Source organism: Brassica rapa, chromosome A05 (assembly GCF_000309985.2).
Source record: "Brassica rapa cultivar Chiifu-401-42 chromosome A05, CAAS_Brap_v3.01, whole genome shotgun sequence".
In the NCBI taxonomy this organism is placed as follows: Eukaryota; Viridiplantae; Streptophyta; class Magnoliopsida; order Brassicales; family Brassicaceae; genus Brassica; species Brassica rapa.
The window spans coordinates 6,343,688-6,362,324 of record NC_024799.2 but is presented as its reverse complement, the minus strand read 5'-3'; the positions used below and the strand labels follow the sequence as shown (position 1 = coordinate 6,362,324).

The following is an 18,637-nucleotide window of genomic DNA, read 5'->3' as shown; positions in this document are numbered from 1 at the left end:
GTAAATATCCATCGACACCCAACAATATTGTGTGCAACAACAGAGGAGACTAGAACCCACGTTCTGTTCTCTAGTTGAGCATTTATTTCCTCAGCCATTGCTTTTCGCCACCGAGGATCTTTGAGAGCTTCGGCTACAGATGTGGGAATTTTGTCCAGGAAAGGAGTGACTGTGGTGCATAGATTAAGTTTGTTGACTGGTTTTCTCTGGCGAGTGGATACTCTAGTTGGAGCCGGTGGTGGAGTTGTGGTGTTCGGAACCGATGTGGCTTCAGTATTGACTGCAGCTGTTGGTGATGACGTAGAGGGGATAGGTGATTGTTCCTGGGTCGTGACAATGACAGGAGAGGTGGTCGCACTTGACAATGATTGAGCTGAAGCTGGATCAGGCTGTTCAGGTTGATTTGTTGCAACCGATGGAGAAGTTGTGGTCTGAGCAGGAGAGGTTCGTAACGGTATCACTGTCACTGCTGGCATTGACGAGGTTGGTGCATCTGCTGTATCATCATCACTAGAAGAAGTAGTTAGAGGGTTAGGCAAAGCAAAGGGATAGACATACTCATGAAAGACAACATGTCTAGATGTGTAGATGCGAGAAGTGGTTCTATCTAAACAGAAATAAGCACTTTGGGTTGTTGAGTAACCAAGAAAGACACATGGTGTGGACCTCGGATCTAGTTTATGAGAAGCATATGGTCTTAACCATGGAAAACATAAGCACCCAAAGATACGAAGTTTTGAAAAATTAGGAGTTTGCCCAAAAAGTATTTGAAAAGGAGATTTTAAAGACAGGTTTGGAGTGGGCATTCGGTTTATAAGATATACAGCCGTTGCTAAAGCATAGGTCCAATATGACTTAGGCATGGAAGCATGAGACAGCAATGATAAGCCGGTTTCGACAATATGCCTATGGCGTCGTTCAGCTATACCATTGTGTTCCGGCGTATGAGGAGGAGTTGTAAAATGAGAAATTCCATGAATTGATAAAAATGATTTTAAAGCAATAAACTCTCCCCCATTATCTGTATAAAGAGTTCTCAGCTTGGTTTGAAATCGATTTTCAACCAATGCTTTGAATCTCGTAAAAACATCAAGAACCTGAGATTTTTGTTTTAACGGATAAAGCCACGTATATCGGGTAAAATGATCAACAAAAATAACATAGTACTTGAAACCATCTATAGAAATCAATGGAGAGGACCACACATCAGAGAAAACTATATCTAATGGACAAGTAGAGACAAGAGTAGAAGTTGCAAAAGGTAGTTTATGCATTTTATTAATGGAACAAGCAGTGCAAGGTTTGTTTAATAAAGCCTTAGAGGAAATCGGCAAATCATAAGAAGAAACCATAGTTTGAAGAATAGAAAAAGCAGGGTGGCCTAATCTAGAGTGCCAATCAGATAGAGTAGTTCTAATAGCCGAAGCATAAGACAGAGATGGAGACTTGGCATGATTCCGACTTGGCCACTGGTACATTCCATCTTTAGGTGTTCCTTGAAGACGAAGCACCCCCGTAGTCAGATCTTGGACCTGGAAATATGTTGGCGTAAAGGTTACAGAAACATTATTAGCTGAACATAACTAAAAAACTGAGATGAGATTCTTATCTAAGGATGGAACATAGAGAACATTATTTAATAAAAAAGGATGTTTGAGAGAGGGAAGAGATAAAGAACCAGTATGAGAGATGGATAGACCAGAACCATCTCCAAGTAAGACATCATCGCCTCCATTGTAAGGAGCATGTAAGGACAAATTCGCAAGGTCTGATGTCATGTGGTGGGAAGCACCGGAATCTAGTAACCATGTAGATGTGTCGCCTGTCATCATGGCTGCATTTGCCCGAGGATGCCACTGCTGTTGTTGGTTTGGTTGATACGCGTTTCCATATGGCATGTTCTGCCAATGTTGTTGTTGACTTGATTGTTGCTGTTGAGATCCACCACGTATGATTCTAAACTCCGGACAATTTTTGGCAGTGTGACCTTGTGTCCCACATGCTTGACATCTTCCAAGATATGGCTTGGACTGGCGATTGTTGTTGTTGAAGTTTCGGTTGTTGTTGTTGTAGAACCGCGGGTTGTTGTTTCTTTGGTGTGGACGCCAAGTGTTCTGTTGTGCCTGAGTTTGAGTTGCATTGGCAGTGATGGGAGTTTGTGTCGCTGCAGCTGGTTCCTTGCAAAGGATCATGGCCTCACGATTGAGTAAGCGTTCGTGGAGTTCATGAAAAGCTATTGGCGTATCACGGCCGTTGACTGCGTCAATCTCTGGTTTGTATTCTTCACCCAAGCCAGCAAGTATTTGCTCGGTTAGATCTTCAGGATCCAGAGGCTTCCCGAGAAGAGCTAAGTCATCTGCTTTGGTTTTGATGGAACGAAGATACTCAGTAATGGTGCTTGTACCTTTAACACTCGTACGGATCTGATGCTTTAATTGTAGTATGTGCCCTCTGGTGGGTTTTCCGAATGTCGTTGCCAAGATGGTCCACACTTCAGATGTGGTAGTCGCCATGGAAACCAGAGGTTGGATCGGTAATGAGATGGATCCAATGATGGCACTGTAGAGAAGACGATCTTGTCGTCGCCATGGAGCATAATCTGGGTTGGTTGTTGTTTGTCCATCGATGAGTATGGTAGGTGTTGGAGTGATAGTTGTTTCATCGATGAAACCATGAAGCTCGTGTCCCTCAAGTAAAGCTTTGATTTGTCTGCTCCACATGATGTAGTTGAGATTGGATAGCTTGGTAATGTTCGACATGTTGATGGAGAGAAGAGTTGAAGCTGGATCGCTAGCATTGTAAACAGAGGTGGAAACAGAGACATGTTGCTCACTAGATGTAGACATGATTAGAAACAGAGAGCAAAAAGAAACAGAGAGGAGATTGAAGAAGAAGAAAGAACAGAGAAGAAGAAGTGTGGGCGGCGGAAAAAAAAAACAAGAGCCTGGCTCTGATACCATATCAGGTATTGGAATCGTATGTATTATTGATAGAGGAAAGCTCTGATATATACAGAGTATATCATGTACAAGAAAGGAAGTTTAGAATATACGACATTATGGACAAGAATATGAACGTTAGTGATTGGTCTACTTTCTATATCTAATAACTTGGACGCAGCGATGGAGGCTTGCCGCAGCAAAACCTTGGACTTGCCGTCTCTCACTGTTGAACCTCCGCCGGAGAAAGAGAAATCATCTCCGAAAGTTCAATCGCCACTTCCATCGACGACGACCGGTTCGCAATCGAGAAACGAACTTATCGTACAGTTCATCAATTTCGCCGTTGGATCAGATGTACAAGACGCGACCTCGTACCTCGAGCGCAACGATTGGGATTTAGATCGAGCCGTCTTGCAGTTCTGCGACGAGCGCCGTCCAACGCCTTCTCAGAGGAAGCTGAATCGCAAGCTTGGGCGGTTAGTGGAGTTGATTCGGCAATTTCTTGATTTTAGGGTTTTAGTGTTTCTTCGTTTGTCGTTTTCTTGATTTTAGGGTTTAGTGTTATAGTTTGTTGATGGAGAATGATAAAGTCGTTTTCTTGATCTTGAACAAAGTCTCTGCAGTGAAGAAGAACAAGTCCCTAAAGCTATACCTCCAATGGTGTCATCTCACATGAAGGTATCCTTAAAGCTTGTTGTTCTATTTATGTTTTGATGGTCTCTCTTTGAGTTGGCCTTCTCATTTACATATGCTTTGTTCATTCAGGTTCAAGAAAGTACAAGTCTTGTTCAAGATGGGGAAGAAAAGCTTTCGCTCGTTAAGGAATCTGCTGAGGGGACGCTGTCAAGTGTGAGTTCGAGTCAGCTGACGAATACGCCTGAAGAGCAACTGTCTCAGTGGAAAGAGGAAGGTATCAAATCATTCTTCAAAGTGGCTATTAAAGCGTCTCGAGAAGCTGCGATCGCTTGCCTCAGTCATTGCAAGTGGAATCAAGAGGACGCCATCAGTTATTTCTTTGGAGATTACACAGAAGCTGTATGTGACCTTCTGACTTGCTTGTGTTTTCTTGATGGTCTCTCTTTGAATTTCCCTGCTCAGTGTTGATGTATGTACTGCTTCCATTTGTTCTTTCAGATTCAAGATAGTACAAGTCCCGTTAAGGAATCTGCTGTGGCTGTGCCGTCAAGTATGAGTTCGAGTCAGCTGATGAGTTGGCCTGAAGAGCAACTGTCTCGTTTGAAAGAAGAAATTATCAAATCATTCCGCGATGTGGTTATGGTAGCGTCTCGAGAAGACGCAGAAGCTTGCCTCGATTACGGCGAGTGGAATCAAAAAGACGCCATCAGTTATTTCTTTCGAGATTACGCAGAAGCTAATCCTGAAATTGCGCGGTCTCAGGCAGATGTATGTAACCTTCTGTTCCTTTGCACATTTTACTATGGTCCTGCTTGTTTTATCGAGTTGTGTATGTTAAAAGGTTTAACCTCAAACCAGAACCATTGCGAATCATAGATACATAAGACAAGAGGAGTTATAATTGTATGATTGTCTTGATGATCTTTCTTTGGATTGACTGGTCTTCTCTGTTTTCATACGATAGTTTTTAGAAGAACGGAGCTCAATGTTGTTGGGACACTGCTTACTTGCTTGCACTTCTCCATTTTACATTCTGAATATTTGTGTTGAAGGGTAAGGCTGTTGACGAAGAAGCTGGTGGAGGATATTTCTCTAAAGCTAAAGCTAAAGCTCATGTGAAGGTAGTTTGTTGTGTATGATAGAAGCTAAGCTCAAAACATAACGTAGGAATGAAGAATGGCAATTTTTTATCTAGTAGCCCTTCTCTGTGTTTTCGTAAAAAAAAAGGAAATGTTGATGTGTACACTGCTTGCATTTCTTCATCCGGCTTCAGGAAATTTCAAGTCCTAAACAAACTAGGGAAGATTCACGTACGAGTGAGCAACCTTCTCGATGGAAAGATGAACTCATCAATTCATTCGTCGAACTGGCTGATGGAGTAGTTACACGAGACGTTGCAACCGTTTACCTTACACTGAGCAATTGGAATGTAGAGAAAGCCTTCTCCTGTCTATTGGAAGAGACATCGCAGGTTCAGGCTTCACATGGTTCCCCAAACAAAAATTACTTGGAAGAAGACGAGACTGGGAGCTCTTCTAGGTAAAACAGTAAATGTTGGTTTCTAGAGTATGATTAGTATGAATCAGCTTAACTTACATATCTAAACTTGCGCAGTTCCAGTAATGCTGACTCGACCGATACAGGAAACGCCACCGTAGCATCGTCTCTAGCGGATGTATGTAACTGTCTGTACCTCTGCACTTTCTTACTATGGTCTTGCTTGCTTTCTCAAATTGTGCATGTTAATAGCTTTTAAGCTCGAAACAGAATTTGCCGTTGTGGATTTTAGTTACATAAGGTGTTAATATTCTGTAACTCTTGATGGTGTTTTCTGTGGATTAACCTTCTCTGTTTTCTTAGGATAGCTTAAAAGTAAGGGAACTCAATGTTGTTTTGCGTTTCTCCCTTTTTGCCTTCTGAGATTTGTGTTTTGTCTTCTCGTTATATGAGCAGGAAAATGTAAAGGATGAGGATGTTGAAGAAGAGTTATCCCCTGCTCCTATTACTACTACTACTACTAGTACAGTAGAACTAGAAATCATTTTGGACGATGGTGAATCTGGGGTACAGGTATGGATTATTTTTAGATCAGACCAAACCGTCAGAGACATCCGCAACAGGATTGCCTGGTTTAGACCAGAAGACAAGAGAGACTACTACTTAAAGTCTGATACCGGAGTAGAGTACAGGGATTTGGATACAACAGTACACAGCATTACCTCTGGTTCTCGTGGCTCTACAATTCTCCACCAGATGTACTCCACTTAGCTTTTGGTTTGGTACAGTTTCCATCGATTGATGAAACACGCACAGCTATAGAGAGATGTATATGACTTCTAAAGGATTCTTTCCTTGTATAAAAAGGGAAAAAGTAGAACAGAGCAGTTTCATACTTGTTCTGAGATAGGAACTTAATAAGGAGAGAGGTCTTAGTATAGCTTTGATTCTGTACAGTTACTACTTACTACTATTGATGAAACATAGAGAGAATTGAAACAACCGTTGTGTCTCCTCCGTTCTTGTGTGGTTGGTGTATTCTTGTTTTGATTCTCCATTTCGTTTACGGTTAAAATACTCTTTTTTTTTTCTTCTGTACTCACGTTGTTCCACACCGTATCATTGTCATCAACCCATATCAGTGACAAATCTTTAGAACAGAGATGTATTGACATCCCTTCTGCTGTTTCTGGTTCGTATACAAATTATATGAAATACATATAACAGAAACTTTATTGCAAAAGAACATAAAAAAAAATACAAGGAACTGCTTTGTTACAAGACCATAAATGGCTCGACAAAGATTCCAATATGAAGTGAGAAACCCAAAACAACACAACTTGAGGAGCCACTTTGGCTTGTATGAAGCAATCACTTGACCTAATGCCAATCCAAACAACAATCCAGGAGCATATCCTATAGCCATTGCTTTCCAGCTCAACACTTCTCCTTCTTCTTGATTCACATCTTGTAACGGCGGCACACTAGTGCTAGCACAACTTTCCTGGAGAGGAAAACCACAAAGACCTGCATTCCCTTGGAAGGAGGATTTAGATTGTCCAGTAATCTGTGTTCCTCGTGGTATTTCACCGGTGAGTTGATTATGAGACACATTTAAGAACGCCAAAAACGTGAGGGCCTTGAGTTCATTAGGAATAGTTCCAGAGAGGTGGTTTCTTGACAGGTCTAGTGAAGCGAGCTGCGTAATATTTCCCAAAGAAAGAGGAATATGGCCTGTAAATGCATTGTTCGATAAATTGAGCGCAATCAATGCCTTCAAGAGACCAATGGATTCAGGAATCTCTCCTTCAAGTTTGTTCCCTGAAAAATCAATGGTGGCGTAGGAACTAAGGACCTTGGCTTGCTCCATAACTAGACCTTTGTATCTCAAATCAATAACATCTTGGTAAATATAGTAACCATTTATGGAAAATGAAGTATCCTCTTCATATCCCATATATATACTCCCATCTTCACTCACCTGGAGTGATGATGCTTTCCAGTTCACAAAGTAGTTTCCTAGCAAGCGTCCGGTGAAGTTGTTGTCCGATATCAAAAAAATGTGCAGCTGAGGAAACGCTAGAGGACCTTGATCAGGAGGAGAGAGCGGACCATATAATTTGTTTGAACGGAGGATAAGGACTTGCAAGTTTGGTAAAGCCTTGAGCCAGAAAGGAAACGCGTCTTCAATTTTGTTGTTCTCAATGTTTAGAAACTTTAGAGAGGAGCAGTTTAGGAGAGACCTTGGAAGCGTTCCATGTAGTTGATTGTAGCCAACGTCAAGTGTCCGAAGCGAGGAACCGGTATTGAACATGTCTGGGAGACTTCCTTTTAAACTGTTCTTTCGGAGAACCAATAACGTCAAGTTACTCAAACAGCTAGGAACTGAACCGGTGAAACTGTTGTCAGATATATCAAGAACCATGAGAGAATTGCGGCTGCACAGTGAGAGAGGTATGTTCCCTGTGAAACTGTTTCCCCAGGCAGAGAAGGATACAATAGAGAGTGGCAGATTAGGTAGTGCTCCTTTGAAACTGTTTGAAGCCAATATTAATATCCTCACAGATTAATTTACCAAAACTTCCTCTGAACCTTCAAAACCACTAAGCGAATTGTTTGACAAATCCACTGAACTCAGGCGAGGAAGTTCCCAAAACCACGCAGGGACTTTCCCCTTGATTCCATTGTTTGACAAGTCAATATGCTGCAAGTCTTGAAGGGTCTTCAGGATGCTTGGGAACTCAGTGATGTTGCAGTGTGACAAGAGCAAAAATCCCATGCTCAATGAGATGCTTGTATTTGAACTTAAACTGGCTGGTGATATGCTATTACCGGATAGATCAAGGGAGAACAAAGACTTGAGAGAGGGTAAGAAGGTTAAGTCAATTGGGTAGCTTGTGTTTAGAGAAGAAAGGTCGAGACGAATGAGATTGGTGAGTTTTGAGATAGGCTCTAGGATTTTTCCTTCAAAATGGTTGTCCCCAAGGAACAGGACCTGGAGCCTAGATGAATTAGATGAGTTTGGAACTTCAAAAGATCCTGCGAGATTGTTTCCGCGTAGATCAAGATATTCCAAGGAAGGCATAGTGAGGAGAGAAGAAGGAATGGTTCCAATGAAGAGATTATAAGCAAGTTCTATATCATAGAGATTGGTTAAGTTTTGTACCTGTGGTAAAGTACCAGTGAGCTCATTACTGTCAAAGAACAAACGTGTTAACCAAGTTAGGTTACTAATTGTGGGAGGAACTTGGCCAAAGAAGCCATTATTGGAAAGAGAAAACACCTCTAGTTTTTTGAGATTTCCAAATTGGGAAGGGACAGGAGAAATGAAGTTGTTGAAAGCAAGGTTAAGTGTAATGAGTTGGTGCAACTCAAAGAGGCTATTGTTGGGATTCAAAGTTCCTGAGAAGTGATTATTGGAAAGATCTAAATAGGAAAGCTTACTTAGAGTCCTCAAACCTGACCAGGGACGAGATCATCTATACGCAAGAGGCTTGAAGGGGAGACATAACAGAGTAAAAGTAGCGTGAGAAAATGAAAACGCACGAGTGATTCCAACATGGTAGTCATGAAATCATTATAAGAAGAATGATAAAAATGTGGTTGCCATTTAGAATACAAGTTGATCCAAAGAAGTTAAAGCCATGTGAGTTATTTATCTTGGGGCCACTCCAATAATGGAAAGTTGACTTTTTCAACTTAATGACATCACTTTGACAAGTTAAGGACGGCACTAGCTTGGTTTTGGTTTGTTTATAGATTGTCAAATTTCAAAGTTAGTGACGGGACAAAGTGATGACGTTATGTTGTAGCTAATTTATTGCCAAGCTGAAAAATATGTTCAAGTGTCCAAGCTCAAAGGAACAAGTGGCATGGACTTTGAATTTGTTTGTGGATTGTCAATTTTCAAAGTTAGCACGGAGCAACGTGTGATCACGTAACGTTCTCGGTAATTAAAAATTGTTAAACCGGAATTTATGATGTAATGGTGTTTGACCAGAACAACTCCGCCTTGTCCGGAGAAGTAACGACAGGGAATATGAATCCAAACATAATGTGAATGCAATTATTCGTAATCTTGCTGGATATTACAGAAATGTTATCTTAGAAACGTTTGAGCTAAGATTGGAGCTCTCAACAAGAAGCCATGAATTGAATGCATGTCATGAGATGATCAGCAAGACTGTGAGCATAACATGAGATGACCTACGTACAATACTGCCCCTTTGGTGGGTGTGTTTGCAAGACTCTGAGGAGCAAAAACTAGAAGATGTCCGTTGGGTTGCAGAAAACAAGATATGTTACAAAAAGTGGTTTAATTATTTTGAACCAATTTGACCATTTATGCTTATATGTACCTAACTGTATTACACATTTGTTACACTAGGATCATATTCGATCATCAAGTTAATGAAAAAGAAGTTATAAAGAAAAAAAATCAGATTTATACTATTTTAATAAATATTTGCAGTGAAATAAAAATTATTTATTTATTTTTGTGAAACAAAATTTTGATAGAAAAATTCACCAAAATGATTTTTACTCTTTATGTTTAGTTTGCAAAATAAAACTGCAACATTCAAAATTTCAAATATGGTCTTCAATAAAATAATTATTTTTGAAAATTTTATGGTAGAAATTAGTTTTAAATCTATACTATTATTTACAAAGTGATTTTTCTACACTATTATTTTCGAAGTGATTTTTTTCGCATTTGAGCTCTCATATTAAAAGTTAGAGTGGTTAATATCTTTTGTTTATATCCGAATAAAATATATAAATTAGTCACATGAAAAAATAATTACAAATTTATTTGGTTAGATAAGTCATTAAATTAATAATAATAAAATTATCTAAAATCTAAAAATACATTTTAATTAAAAAATAATTACTATATATGTTTTGTGGTTATATGAAAATACATTTTAATAAAAAAGTTAAAAATAGAAACCAGAAACACATAATTATATATTAATGAAGTAAAAATTTTAATTTATATAATTGAAAATAAAATATTGAGTGATTTCTAAGATTTATTTTTAATAATAATTATAGTGTACGAAAAAACTTTCAAAATATTTATAGTATGTAGAAATTTTGAAATGAAAACATAAACAATAAGTTATCATTAGAGTCTTTTAATTAGTAACATGTATATTAATAAGTAATTATAAAATGACAAAACACCTAGTTTTAAAATAAATAATAATTGGTTAAATGGAAGTGATTGTAATGATAATAATACTGAGTTAAGTTCAAACAAAATTGCTCAAGTCGGTTATATTCGTTGGAAGTTCAGTACCGTCTCTTCTTGGCGCCTGTTTTTACTTACCATTTTACCCCTCGCGTTTTGTGGATGTAACTACGTGGTTCGACGCCGTTTTAGACTGCCACTATAAAAACGCCGCTGTTTTCAGCAAGATAATTTGTATCCCGCCTCTTCTCTTGGTGACGAAGACGACGACGAACGATGGCTGATCCGTTGAAACTAATCTGCGACGAACTAGGAGTCTGCAAAGAAGAAGCGCTATTCTACCTTGAAGGATTCCGGTGGGATCTGAACGCAGCGATGGAGGCTTGCCGCACCAAAACCTTGCCGTCGCCGGCTCAACCTCCGTCTGAGAACCAGAGAACCGCGGCGGAGGAACAAAGGAGAAACGAGAAGATCGCGAGATTCATAGAACTTTCTCATGGATCGTCGTCTGTGGCGGACGCAACAAAGTACCTCAGCGACAACAATTGGAGCCTAGAGCACGCCGCCCGCGCTTTCTGTGAACACCGCTTTGATAAACCTGAGAAGAAGTCACAGCCGGTGCCGTTATCTCACGACGGTGATACTGAGCCGTGGTATCTGCACGGGTTCTCAGGGAATGAAGGATCGGCCGATACGATGGATGACGTCTGGAGTAAAGTGCCGCCGTTTCGTCATACCTCGACGAATGTCAGAATCGGGAGCCCTCCTCCTTCTGCTAGGTCATCATTTCTTCATTTACGGTTTAGCTTATCTTCCTGTTCTTGATTTAAGGTTTAACGTGTCTTTGTGTGTTCTTGATCTAGGGTTTAGCGTACTGTTCTTGATTTAGGGTTTAGCGTAGTAGCTTCGTGTTCTTGGTTTACTTAGGGTTTAGCGTATCTTTTTGTGTTATTGGTTTAGGGTTTAGCGTAACTTTGTGATCTTGACTTAGGTTTAGCGTTTATTTGTGATCTTGGTTTAGGGTTTAGTGTATCTTTTTGTTCTTGGTTTAGGGTTTAGCTAGTGTAACTTTATGTTCCTGGTTCAGGGTTTACGTATCTCTGTGTTCTTTAGCGTAACTTTGTGTTCTTGATTTAGGGTTTATCCTATCTTTACGTTGAATCTTTTTTTTTTGGCCACTTGGTTTACTTGTGCAGTACGCCGCCGCTTGAACTGAAACCGGAAAGTATAAAACAATTCCGAGATCTTCTTCCTGAAGCTCCTTCACAAGCCGTAATCGATTGTCTCAACCACTGCAAGGGGAATGTAAAAAACGCCATCAGCTATTTCAATGATGGTTACAGCAAATCTCGTTCCGGAATTGCGACGGCTCAAGTGGTTGTATGTAACCTTCTCTTTCTCTCCACTAGTACTTGCTTGCTTTTGTCTTTTGATAGTGTTTTGTTCTGTCTTTTATATGATCAGAAAAAATTTAGTGGTATGGCTGTTGACCAAGATTCAAGCCCAGAGTCACCTCTAGTGGAGGTAGTAACCGTCTCTTTCTCTTCTCTGCACACTATAAACAACTGTCTTTGCTGTTTATCTTGTGTTTGTGTTTGCTAAACATAAACTTAGCAAACAACCTATATTGTCTCTTGCTGCTATTTCTTTGAGTTGGCGAGAATGTAACTCAATGTTGATGCGTACACTGCTTGCATTTCAGGAAAGTTCAAGTCCGACACAAACTAGGGAGCTGCTGAATTCGCTGAAGCAAGATGAACTCATTGATATATTCGTCGATGCGGCTGATGGAGTAGTTACTCGAGACATTGCAACCATTTACCTTAAAGCCAGCAATTGGAATATAGAACAAGCCTTCTCCTGTCTCGTGGAAGAGGATAAAACAACGCCGGTTCAGGAGGATTCACAAGAAGTTGAAACCGGGAGCTCTTCTAGGTAAACCCACTGAACGTTGGTTTCTAGAGTACTCTCCTTTTCTTTCAGGATTCGCTAATAGGGATTTGAAGGAGAACAGAGATCTGCCTCTTCCATCGATGGGATCATTACCTTCACAGTCACAGTTTGAGTCTTCATATGTTTCAAGTGGCCCCACGGAGACACAAAAGTCACTTGAAGAAGCTGGTGAAGGAGACGTCACAGTGGCTGTACCTGGCATGGCGTCATCTCAAGTGAATGTATGTAACCCTTCTCTTCCTCTGGTCTTAACTTTTTACATACTGTGTTTGCTTTTCTATTTTCACTTCTGAATATTTTGTTGACTTCATTTGATAGGATAAGGCTGTAGAGGAAGGTTCAAGCGTGGAGACAGTCCCTGATCCTTTTGCTAACCGAGACAGGACAACTGTGGAGACTCAAGCTGCGCCAAGTACTATTATGATAACTATCAGATTGGCAGATGGGATTGGGACAACGCTGGAGCTTCCTTTTAGATCAAACCAAACCATAAGTGACATCCGCAATGCTATTGACCAGCGATATCCAGATAACGACAGGGGCTACAATTTGCAATCGATGGATGGAGTAGACTACATGGATTGGAATGTAACTGTATACAGAGTTACTAGGCATGATTCTAGAACTCTCATGCAGATCTACCCCTAGCCTTTGTTTTGGTAACAGTTTTGAGAGAGAGTGAGATAGAAAGAGGATTCATATAGACGTTGAAAAGGATTCTCGCTTTGTATAGGAAAAAAATATATAACAGAGAAGCTTCATACTTGTTTTGAGATGGGAACTGATAAGAGGAGAGTTCTTATTATAGTTTTGATTCTGTATAGTTTGAAACAAAATGAAAACATAGCAGCTTCTTACTTTTGCTTTTCCTCATTCTTGTTTGCAACACGTGAATATTCGTTATCCTGCTGGAAATTACAACCTTTAAACTAAAACCATAAACAAGATTTTTTTTTTTTGTCATTGAAATAACTTCCAAAAGTTTGATCTCCAAAGCTCAATGCTCAGAGGAAAACAAAGAGAAGACAAGCAAAGATAAAAGACATACATCACCAATAGGTGCTTAAATGAAGAAAACCCTACAAAGGGGAAAGAGTTTTTAAAGATATAAATGGCTTCATATTCCATTAGGTGAAGCCATTGCAGGCTCATCTCGAGTATGTAGATGCAGAGGAGACAGCATCAGCACAAATGATATCAGTAAGCCGAACTTAGACCTCCACGAGCTACATAGGATTGAACCGGTTCATCGTTAGTGATACTAACAGCGATCTCAGTAGCTACTCTAGTTGCAACCACGTACACTCAATAGTATTGGACAGCCCCAAAAACCAATGCGGATTGTTCAGGACATCCCACATAACCATTTACCATGAAGGTATAGACGGACGCAATAGATTAGAAACTAAACAGGTCCACGCACATCATTAAGGGCTATGGTAAAGATAAATTTTCAAAGAAAATAACCACACAGCTGCAGAACATATCTTGAAATTGAAAGGAACACCAAATAGATAAATGCATTGTTGTGTCTCTAGTGAAAAGAAAACACCGTGATCTTCGGCTCCGGCATAAGTCCAACCAAGAACCTGACCGTTGAACTTCCAATCCATAATACAACCAGATCCCGTTACAATACACATACACCAAAAAGAATCATTGAAAAGGAGGTTGAGTTCACACCAACCACAACTAATACCACTGAACTCCTCAAACTGCTATCACCACCACCACTGCTTCTTTATATGAAGTGAAACTCCAATACAGAAAATACAAGTTGGAAGTGAAGAAGGGCCATCATAACCTTTAAAAGACCGCTTCAGGAAACACACTATAGAACAACCTGGCATAACTGATGATGAGATATGAAAAAAAAAAAACAGAAAACTAACCAACAAAAAAAGAGAAAACCATAAACAAGATTACCTTTTTTTTTTTTTGGTATAAAAAAAACAAAATTACCTTCATAAAGCATCACAATCCAACAAGTAGCATTATCAATCACCACAACAACATGGCATGAGAGTCAGAGAGTGTGTTTTTTTTAAATCTATTTTGGCAATTTTCCCAATAAAATGTGTAATATATATTAAGTATTAAATATTAGTACATAGTAGTACTAGAGCAACAATATCGGCCAGTTTCTTAAGGTTCAAAAAAATGAAATAATAATAGTTAAATCAAATGATTAAGTTTTAATTTAAATGAAATAATCAAGTTATACATGTGGAACAAAATGTGTTTAAAACATGACATCTGAAACTAAAAGTTAATAACGGATTCTTAGACCACCTCCATTGGTTAGAGACTTAGAGCCTTTAATGGGTTCTTGAAATTAATTTAATTATTAATTGTGTATTTTAAATAGTTTAGAACCTTTAATATTGTAATTAGTTTTGAGAAGATCTAATGGGAGAACCCTTATGAAATTTTAAATATTTTTTTTTGTTTTTTTTTAAAATTGAATCAATTGGTAGGATGGAAAGCACACGAGACGATGATTTGGAATCAAACTGAAGAGGAAAAGTACACATGAAGAGAGAGCACTCACCGTGTCTGTGGAATAGACGATTTGTGACGGATCAAACGCGAGACGATCGTTCTCATTTTTGGAGATGAAAGCAATTCGACGCAGAGATGAGCAAACAATTATTATTTTTTCTACTTTAGGAGGAGAAGAGAGGCCGGTGGCGATGGGGACGGGCAAGACGATTTGCTTCTTGTATGAGTTTCATCCTATCCTCGATCATTGTTTTCTCTTCAATCCTTTTTCTCTTCTGATCTTTATCATAAATTCAGAACGAGATTTTGTCTAACCGAGAAGGATGAAATGAGATTCGAGAGAGATGATGGATTGATCGAGAACGGAAGAGGAAGCGATACGGATTTCTCACAATGGGAGAGGCGAAAGATAGAGAAACCTTAAAGGGTGGTCCAATAGAACTTTAAGAGAACTTGCAAAGAAGAAGCGAATAAGCTTTACTTCCAACGCTTGGATCCGATGTCGTTCGAATCGTGGGTCGGCGACAACCTAATTCCGGCTCGAAGGAACTTGTCTTCGACGGAAAGAAGAGAGAATAATCGGAAACGAAGGAAGACAGAAGAAAAGAAATCGAGAAAGAAGGCACGCAATTTTTAACCGTCGATGAACTTTTGCAATCTTTAACTGTCGATGACGCTTTGAGTTGCAGAAGATGGAACTATTCACCGTAACCGAAAAAGAAGAAAATGTAAAGTAACTATTTAAAAGTGGGTGAAAACGGAGCGGCCACGATGGTAAGTGAACATTTACCATATTATTCTGAATTTTTTTAAACAGACGGTTTCCCGATTGGTTGAGAAGGACAAAATGGCAATATTGTATATTGTGCACAGGGTATATCGGTTTAAAAGAGTTTTTAGATACATAGTGAATTATAATTTGTTTGCTTGATGTAGGATACAATTTCCCTTTTTATTATTTATGTCTAGTTTGAAAAATAAACCTGCAACATTCAAATTTTCAAATATGGACTTTAAATAAAATAATTCCTTTTTTGAAAATTTTACGGTAGAGAATAGTTTGAAATTTTAAAATAAATAATAATAGGTTAAATGGAAGTGATTCTAATGATATTAATACTGATTTAAGTTCAAAACAAAATTGCTTAAGTCGGTTATAGTCGTTGGAAGTTAACCGTCTCTTTTTGGCGCCTGTTTTTACTTACCATTTTACCCTTCGCGTGTCGTGGATGCAACTACGTGGTTCGACGTCGTTTTACACTGCTACTAATAAAACGACGCTGTTTCAGCAAGATAATTTGTATCCCGCCTTTTCTCTTCTTGGCAAATCTGGTGACGAAGACGACGACGAACGATGGCTGATCCGTTGAAGCAAATCTGCGACGAACTAGGAGTCTGCAAAGAAGAAGCGCTATTCTACCTCGAAGGATTCCGATGGGATCTAAACGCAGCGATGGAGGCTTGCCGCACCAAAACCTTGCCGTCGCCGGCGCCGGCTCAACCTCCGTCGTCGGAGAACGAGAGAACCGCGGCGGAGGAACAAAGGAGAAACGATAAGATCGCAAGAGTCATAGTCGCAACAGGAGCGACTGTAAAGGAAGCGAGATCTTACCTCAGCCGCGAAAACTGGAACGTAGACAATGTGTGCCTCTCTTTCTCAGGGAATGAAGGACCGGACACGATGCATGACATTTTTAGTAAAGTGCCGCCGTTTCATAGTACCTCGACGAAGCTCAGAATCGGGAGCCCTCCTTCTGCTAGGTCACCATTTCTTGATTTACGGTTTAGCGCATCTTTTTTTTTTAATTTATGGTTTAGCTATCTTTGTGTCATTGGTTCATGGTCTTAGCGTATGTTTATTTGTGGTGTTGATTTAGGGTTTATATCCTATCTTTGTGTTCTGAATCTTTTTTTTTTTTGGTAACTTGCTTTACTTGTGCAGTACGCCACCGCTTGAATTGAAACCGGAAAGTATAAAAAGATTCCGCAATGTTGTCTCTGATGCCTCTTCACAAGCCGTAATCGATTGCCTCAACGACTGCAAGGGGAATGCAGAACACGCCATCCAATATTTCTATGACGTTTACAGTCTAAAGGTGTGCTTGCTTTTTGTCTTCTGAGTGTTAACTCAATGTTAACAAACCTATTGTTGTCTCTCCTGATGATCTTTTCTTTGAGTTACCCTTCTGTGTTTTTTTTTTTTGGTTTAACAGAATGAAACTCCCCCAGAAAGTTTACCTGATGAGATCAAGGAAGAGCTCATGGCTTCATTCTCTTCGACCACTGGGGAGATTAGACAAGTTGCAAAAGTTTACCTGGAACAGTATGAGTGGAATCTAGTCGTAGCCGTCGACTCTTTCTTTAAACATAGTGACTCAGATAAACAAACATCTGCGTTAAATAACAGAGGTCCGCCTCTTCCCACGGAGACACAAAAGTCACTTGAAGAAGCTGGTGAAGGAGACGTCAGAGTGGCTGTACCTGGCATGGCGTCATCTCAAGTGGATGTATTTAACCTTTCTCTTCCTCTGGTCTTAGCTTTAGATAAGGTGTTTGCTTTTCTATTTTCACTTCTGAATATTTTGTTGACTTCATTTGATAGGATAAGGCTGTAGAGGAAGGTTCAAGCGCGGAGACAGTCCCTGATCCTTTTGCTAACCGAGACAGGACAACTGTGGACACTCAAGCTGCGCCAAGTACTATTATGATAACTATCAGATTGGCAGATGGGATTGGGACAACGCTGGAGCTTCCTTTTAGATCAAACCAAACCATAAGTGACATCCGCAATGCTATTGACCAGCGATATCCAGATAACGACAGGGGCTACAATTTGCAATCGATGGATGGAGTAGACTACATGGATTGGAATGTAACTGTATACAGAGTTACTAGGCATGATTCTAGAACTCTCATGCAGATCTACCCCTAGCCTTTGTTTTGGTAACAGTTTTGAGAGAGAGTGAGATAGAAAGAGGATTCATATAGACGTTGAAAAGGATTCTCGCTTTGTATAGGAAAAAAATATATAACAGAGAAGCTTCATACTTGTTTTGAGATGGGAACTGATAAGAGGAGAGTTCTTATTATAGTTTTGATTCTGTATAGTTTGAAACAAAATGAAAACATAGCAGCTTCTTACTTTTGCTTTTCCTCATTCTTGTTTGCAACACGTGATTATTCGTTATCCTGCTGGAAATTACAACCTTAAACTAAAACCATAAACAAGATTATCTTCTTTTTTTTATTTTTGGTAAAAAAAACAAAATTACTTTCATAAAGCATCACAATCCAAAAGTAGCATTATCAATCACCACAACAACATGGCATGAGAGTCAGAGAGTGTGTGTTTTTAATCTATTTTGGCAATTTTCCCAATAAAATGTGTAATATATATTAAGTATTAAATATTAGTACATAGTAGTACGTACTAGAGCAACAATATCGGACAGTTTCTTAAGGTTCAAAAAAATGAAATAATAATAGTTAAATCAAATGATTAAGTTTTAATTTAAATAAAATAATCAAGTTATACATGTGGAACAAAATGTGTTTAAAACATGACATCTGAAACTAAAAGTTAATAACGGGTTCTTAGACCATCTCCATTGATTAGAGTGGTTCTTGAAATTAATTTAATTATTAATTATGTACTTTAAATAGTTTAGAACCTTTAATATTGTAATTAGTTTTGAGAAGGTCTAGTGGGAGAAGCCCTATGAAGTTCTTAATATTTTTTTAAGAAATTGAGTCAATTGGTAGGATGGAAAGCACACGAGACGATTATTTAGAATCAAATTGAAGAGGGAAAGTACATAGGAAGAGAGAGCACTCACCGTGTCTGTGGAATAGATGATTTGTGACGGATCAAATGCGAAACGATCGTTCTCATTTTTGGAGATGAAAGCAATTC

General features: G+C 39.2%; 4 protein-coding genes and 1 pseudogene across 7 annotated transcripts in view; 3 read left to right on the top strand and 2 right to left on the bottom strand.

Moving 5' to 3' along the window:
• Nucleotides 1–18,637, bottom strand: part of LOC117134085 — a 905,201-nt gene that overhangs the window by 102,229 nt on the left and 784,335 nt on the right. The window lies entirely within an intron of this gene.
• On the top strand, nt 3,112–6,089 carry LOC103867581. Of its 3 annotated transcripts, none has more exons than XM_018659255.2 (8): nt 3,112–3,418; nt 3,566–3,620; nt 3,708–3,977; nt 4,077–4,346; nt 4,631–4,699; nt 4,852–5,117; nt 5,193–5,253; nt 5,532–6,089. In XM_018659255.2, exons 1-8 carry the CDS (start codon nt 3,123–3,125, stop codon nt 5,844–5,846), a joined length of 1,602 nt encoding a protein of 533 aa, XP_018514771.1. In that variant the 5' UTR covers nt 3,112–3,122; the 3' UTR covers nt 5,847–6,089. The 3 variants fall into 3 exon arrangements, with proteins under 3 accessions (XP_018514771.1, XP_018514770.1, XP_033147639.1); XM_018659254.2 differs by having other exon boundaries at nt 3,557–3,620; XM_033291748.1 differs by having other exon boundaries at nt 3,112–3,427; nt 3,557–3,620.
• LOC103867583 lies at nt 6,117–9,968 on the bottom strand (annotated as a pseudogene).
• LOC103867578 lies at nt 10,026–14,139 on the top strand. Of its 2 annotated transcripts, XM_009145656.3 has the most exons (6): nt 10,052–11,048; nt 11,466–11,649; nt 11,734–11,793; nt 11,972–12,204; nt 12,284–12,443; nt 12,541–14,139. In XM_009145656.3, the coding sequence occupies exons 1-6, from the start codon at nt 10,546–10,548 to the stop codon at nt 12,868–12,870; spliced, it is 1,470 nt and encodes a 489-aa protein (XP_009143904.2). In that variant the 5' UTR covers nt 10,052–10,545; the 3' UTR covers nt 12,871–14,139. The 2 variants fall into 2 exon arrangements, with proteins under 2 accessions (XP_033147641.1, XP_009143904.2); XM_033291750.1 differs by having other exon boundaries at nt 10,026–11,048; nt 11,466–11,793.
• LOC117134088 lies at nt 14,666–18,526 on the top strand. The gene is made up of 4 exons (XM_033291775.1): nt 14,666–16,485; nt 16,667–16,820; nt 16,938–17,231; nt 17,327–18,526. Exons 1-4 carry the CDS (start codon nt 16,079–16,081, stop codon nt 17,654–17,656), a joined length of 1,185 nt encoding a protein of 394 aa, XP_033147666.1. The 5' UTR covers nt 14,666–16,078; the 3' UTR covers nt 17,657–18,526.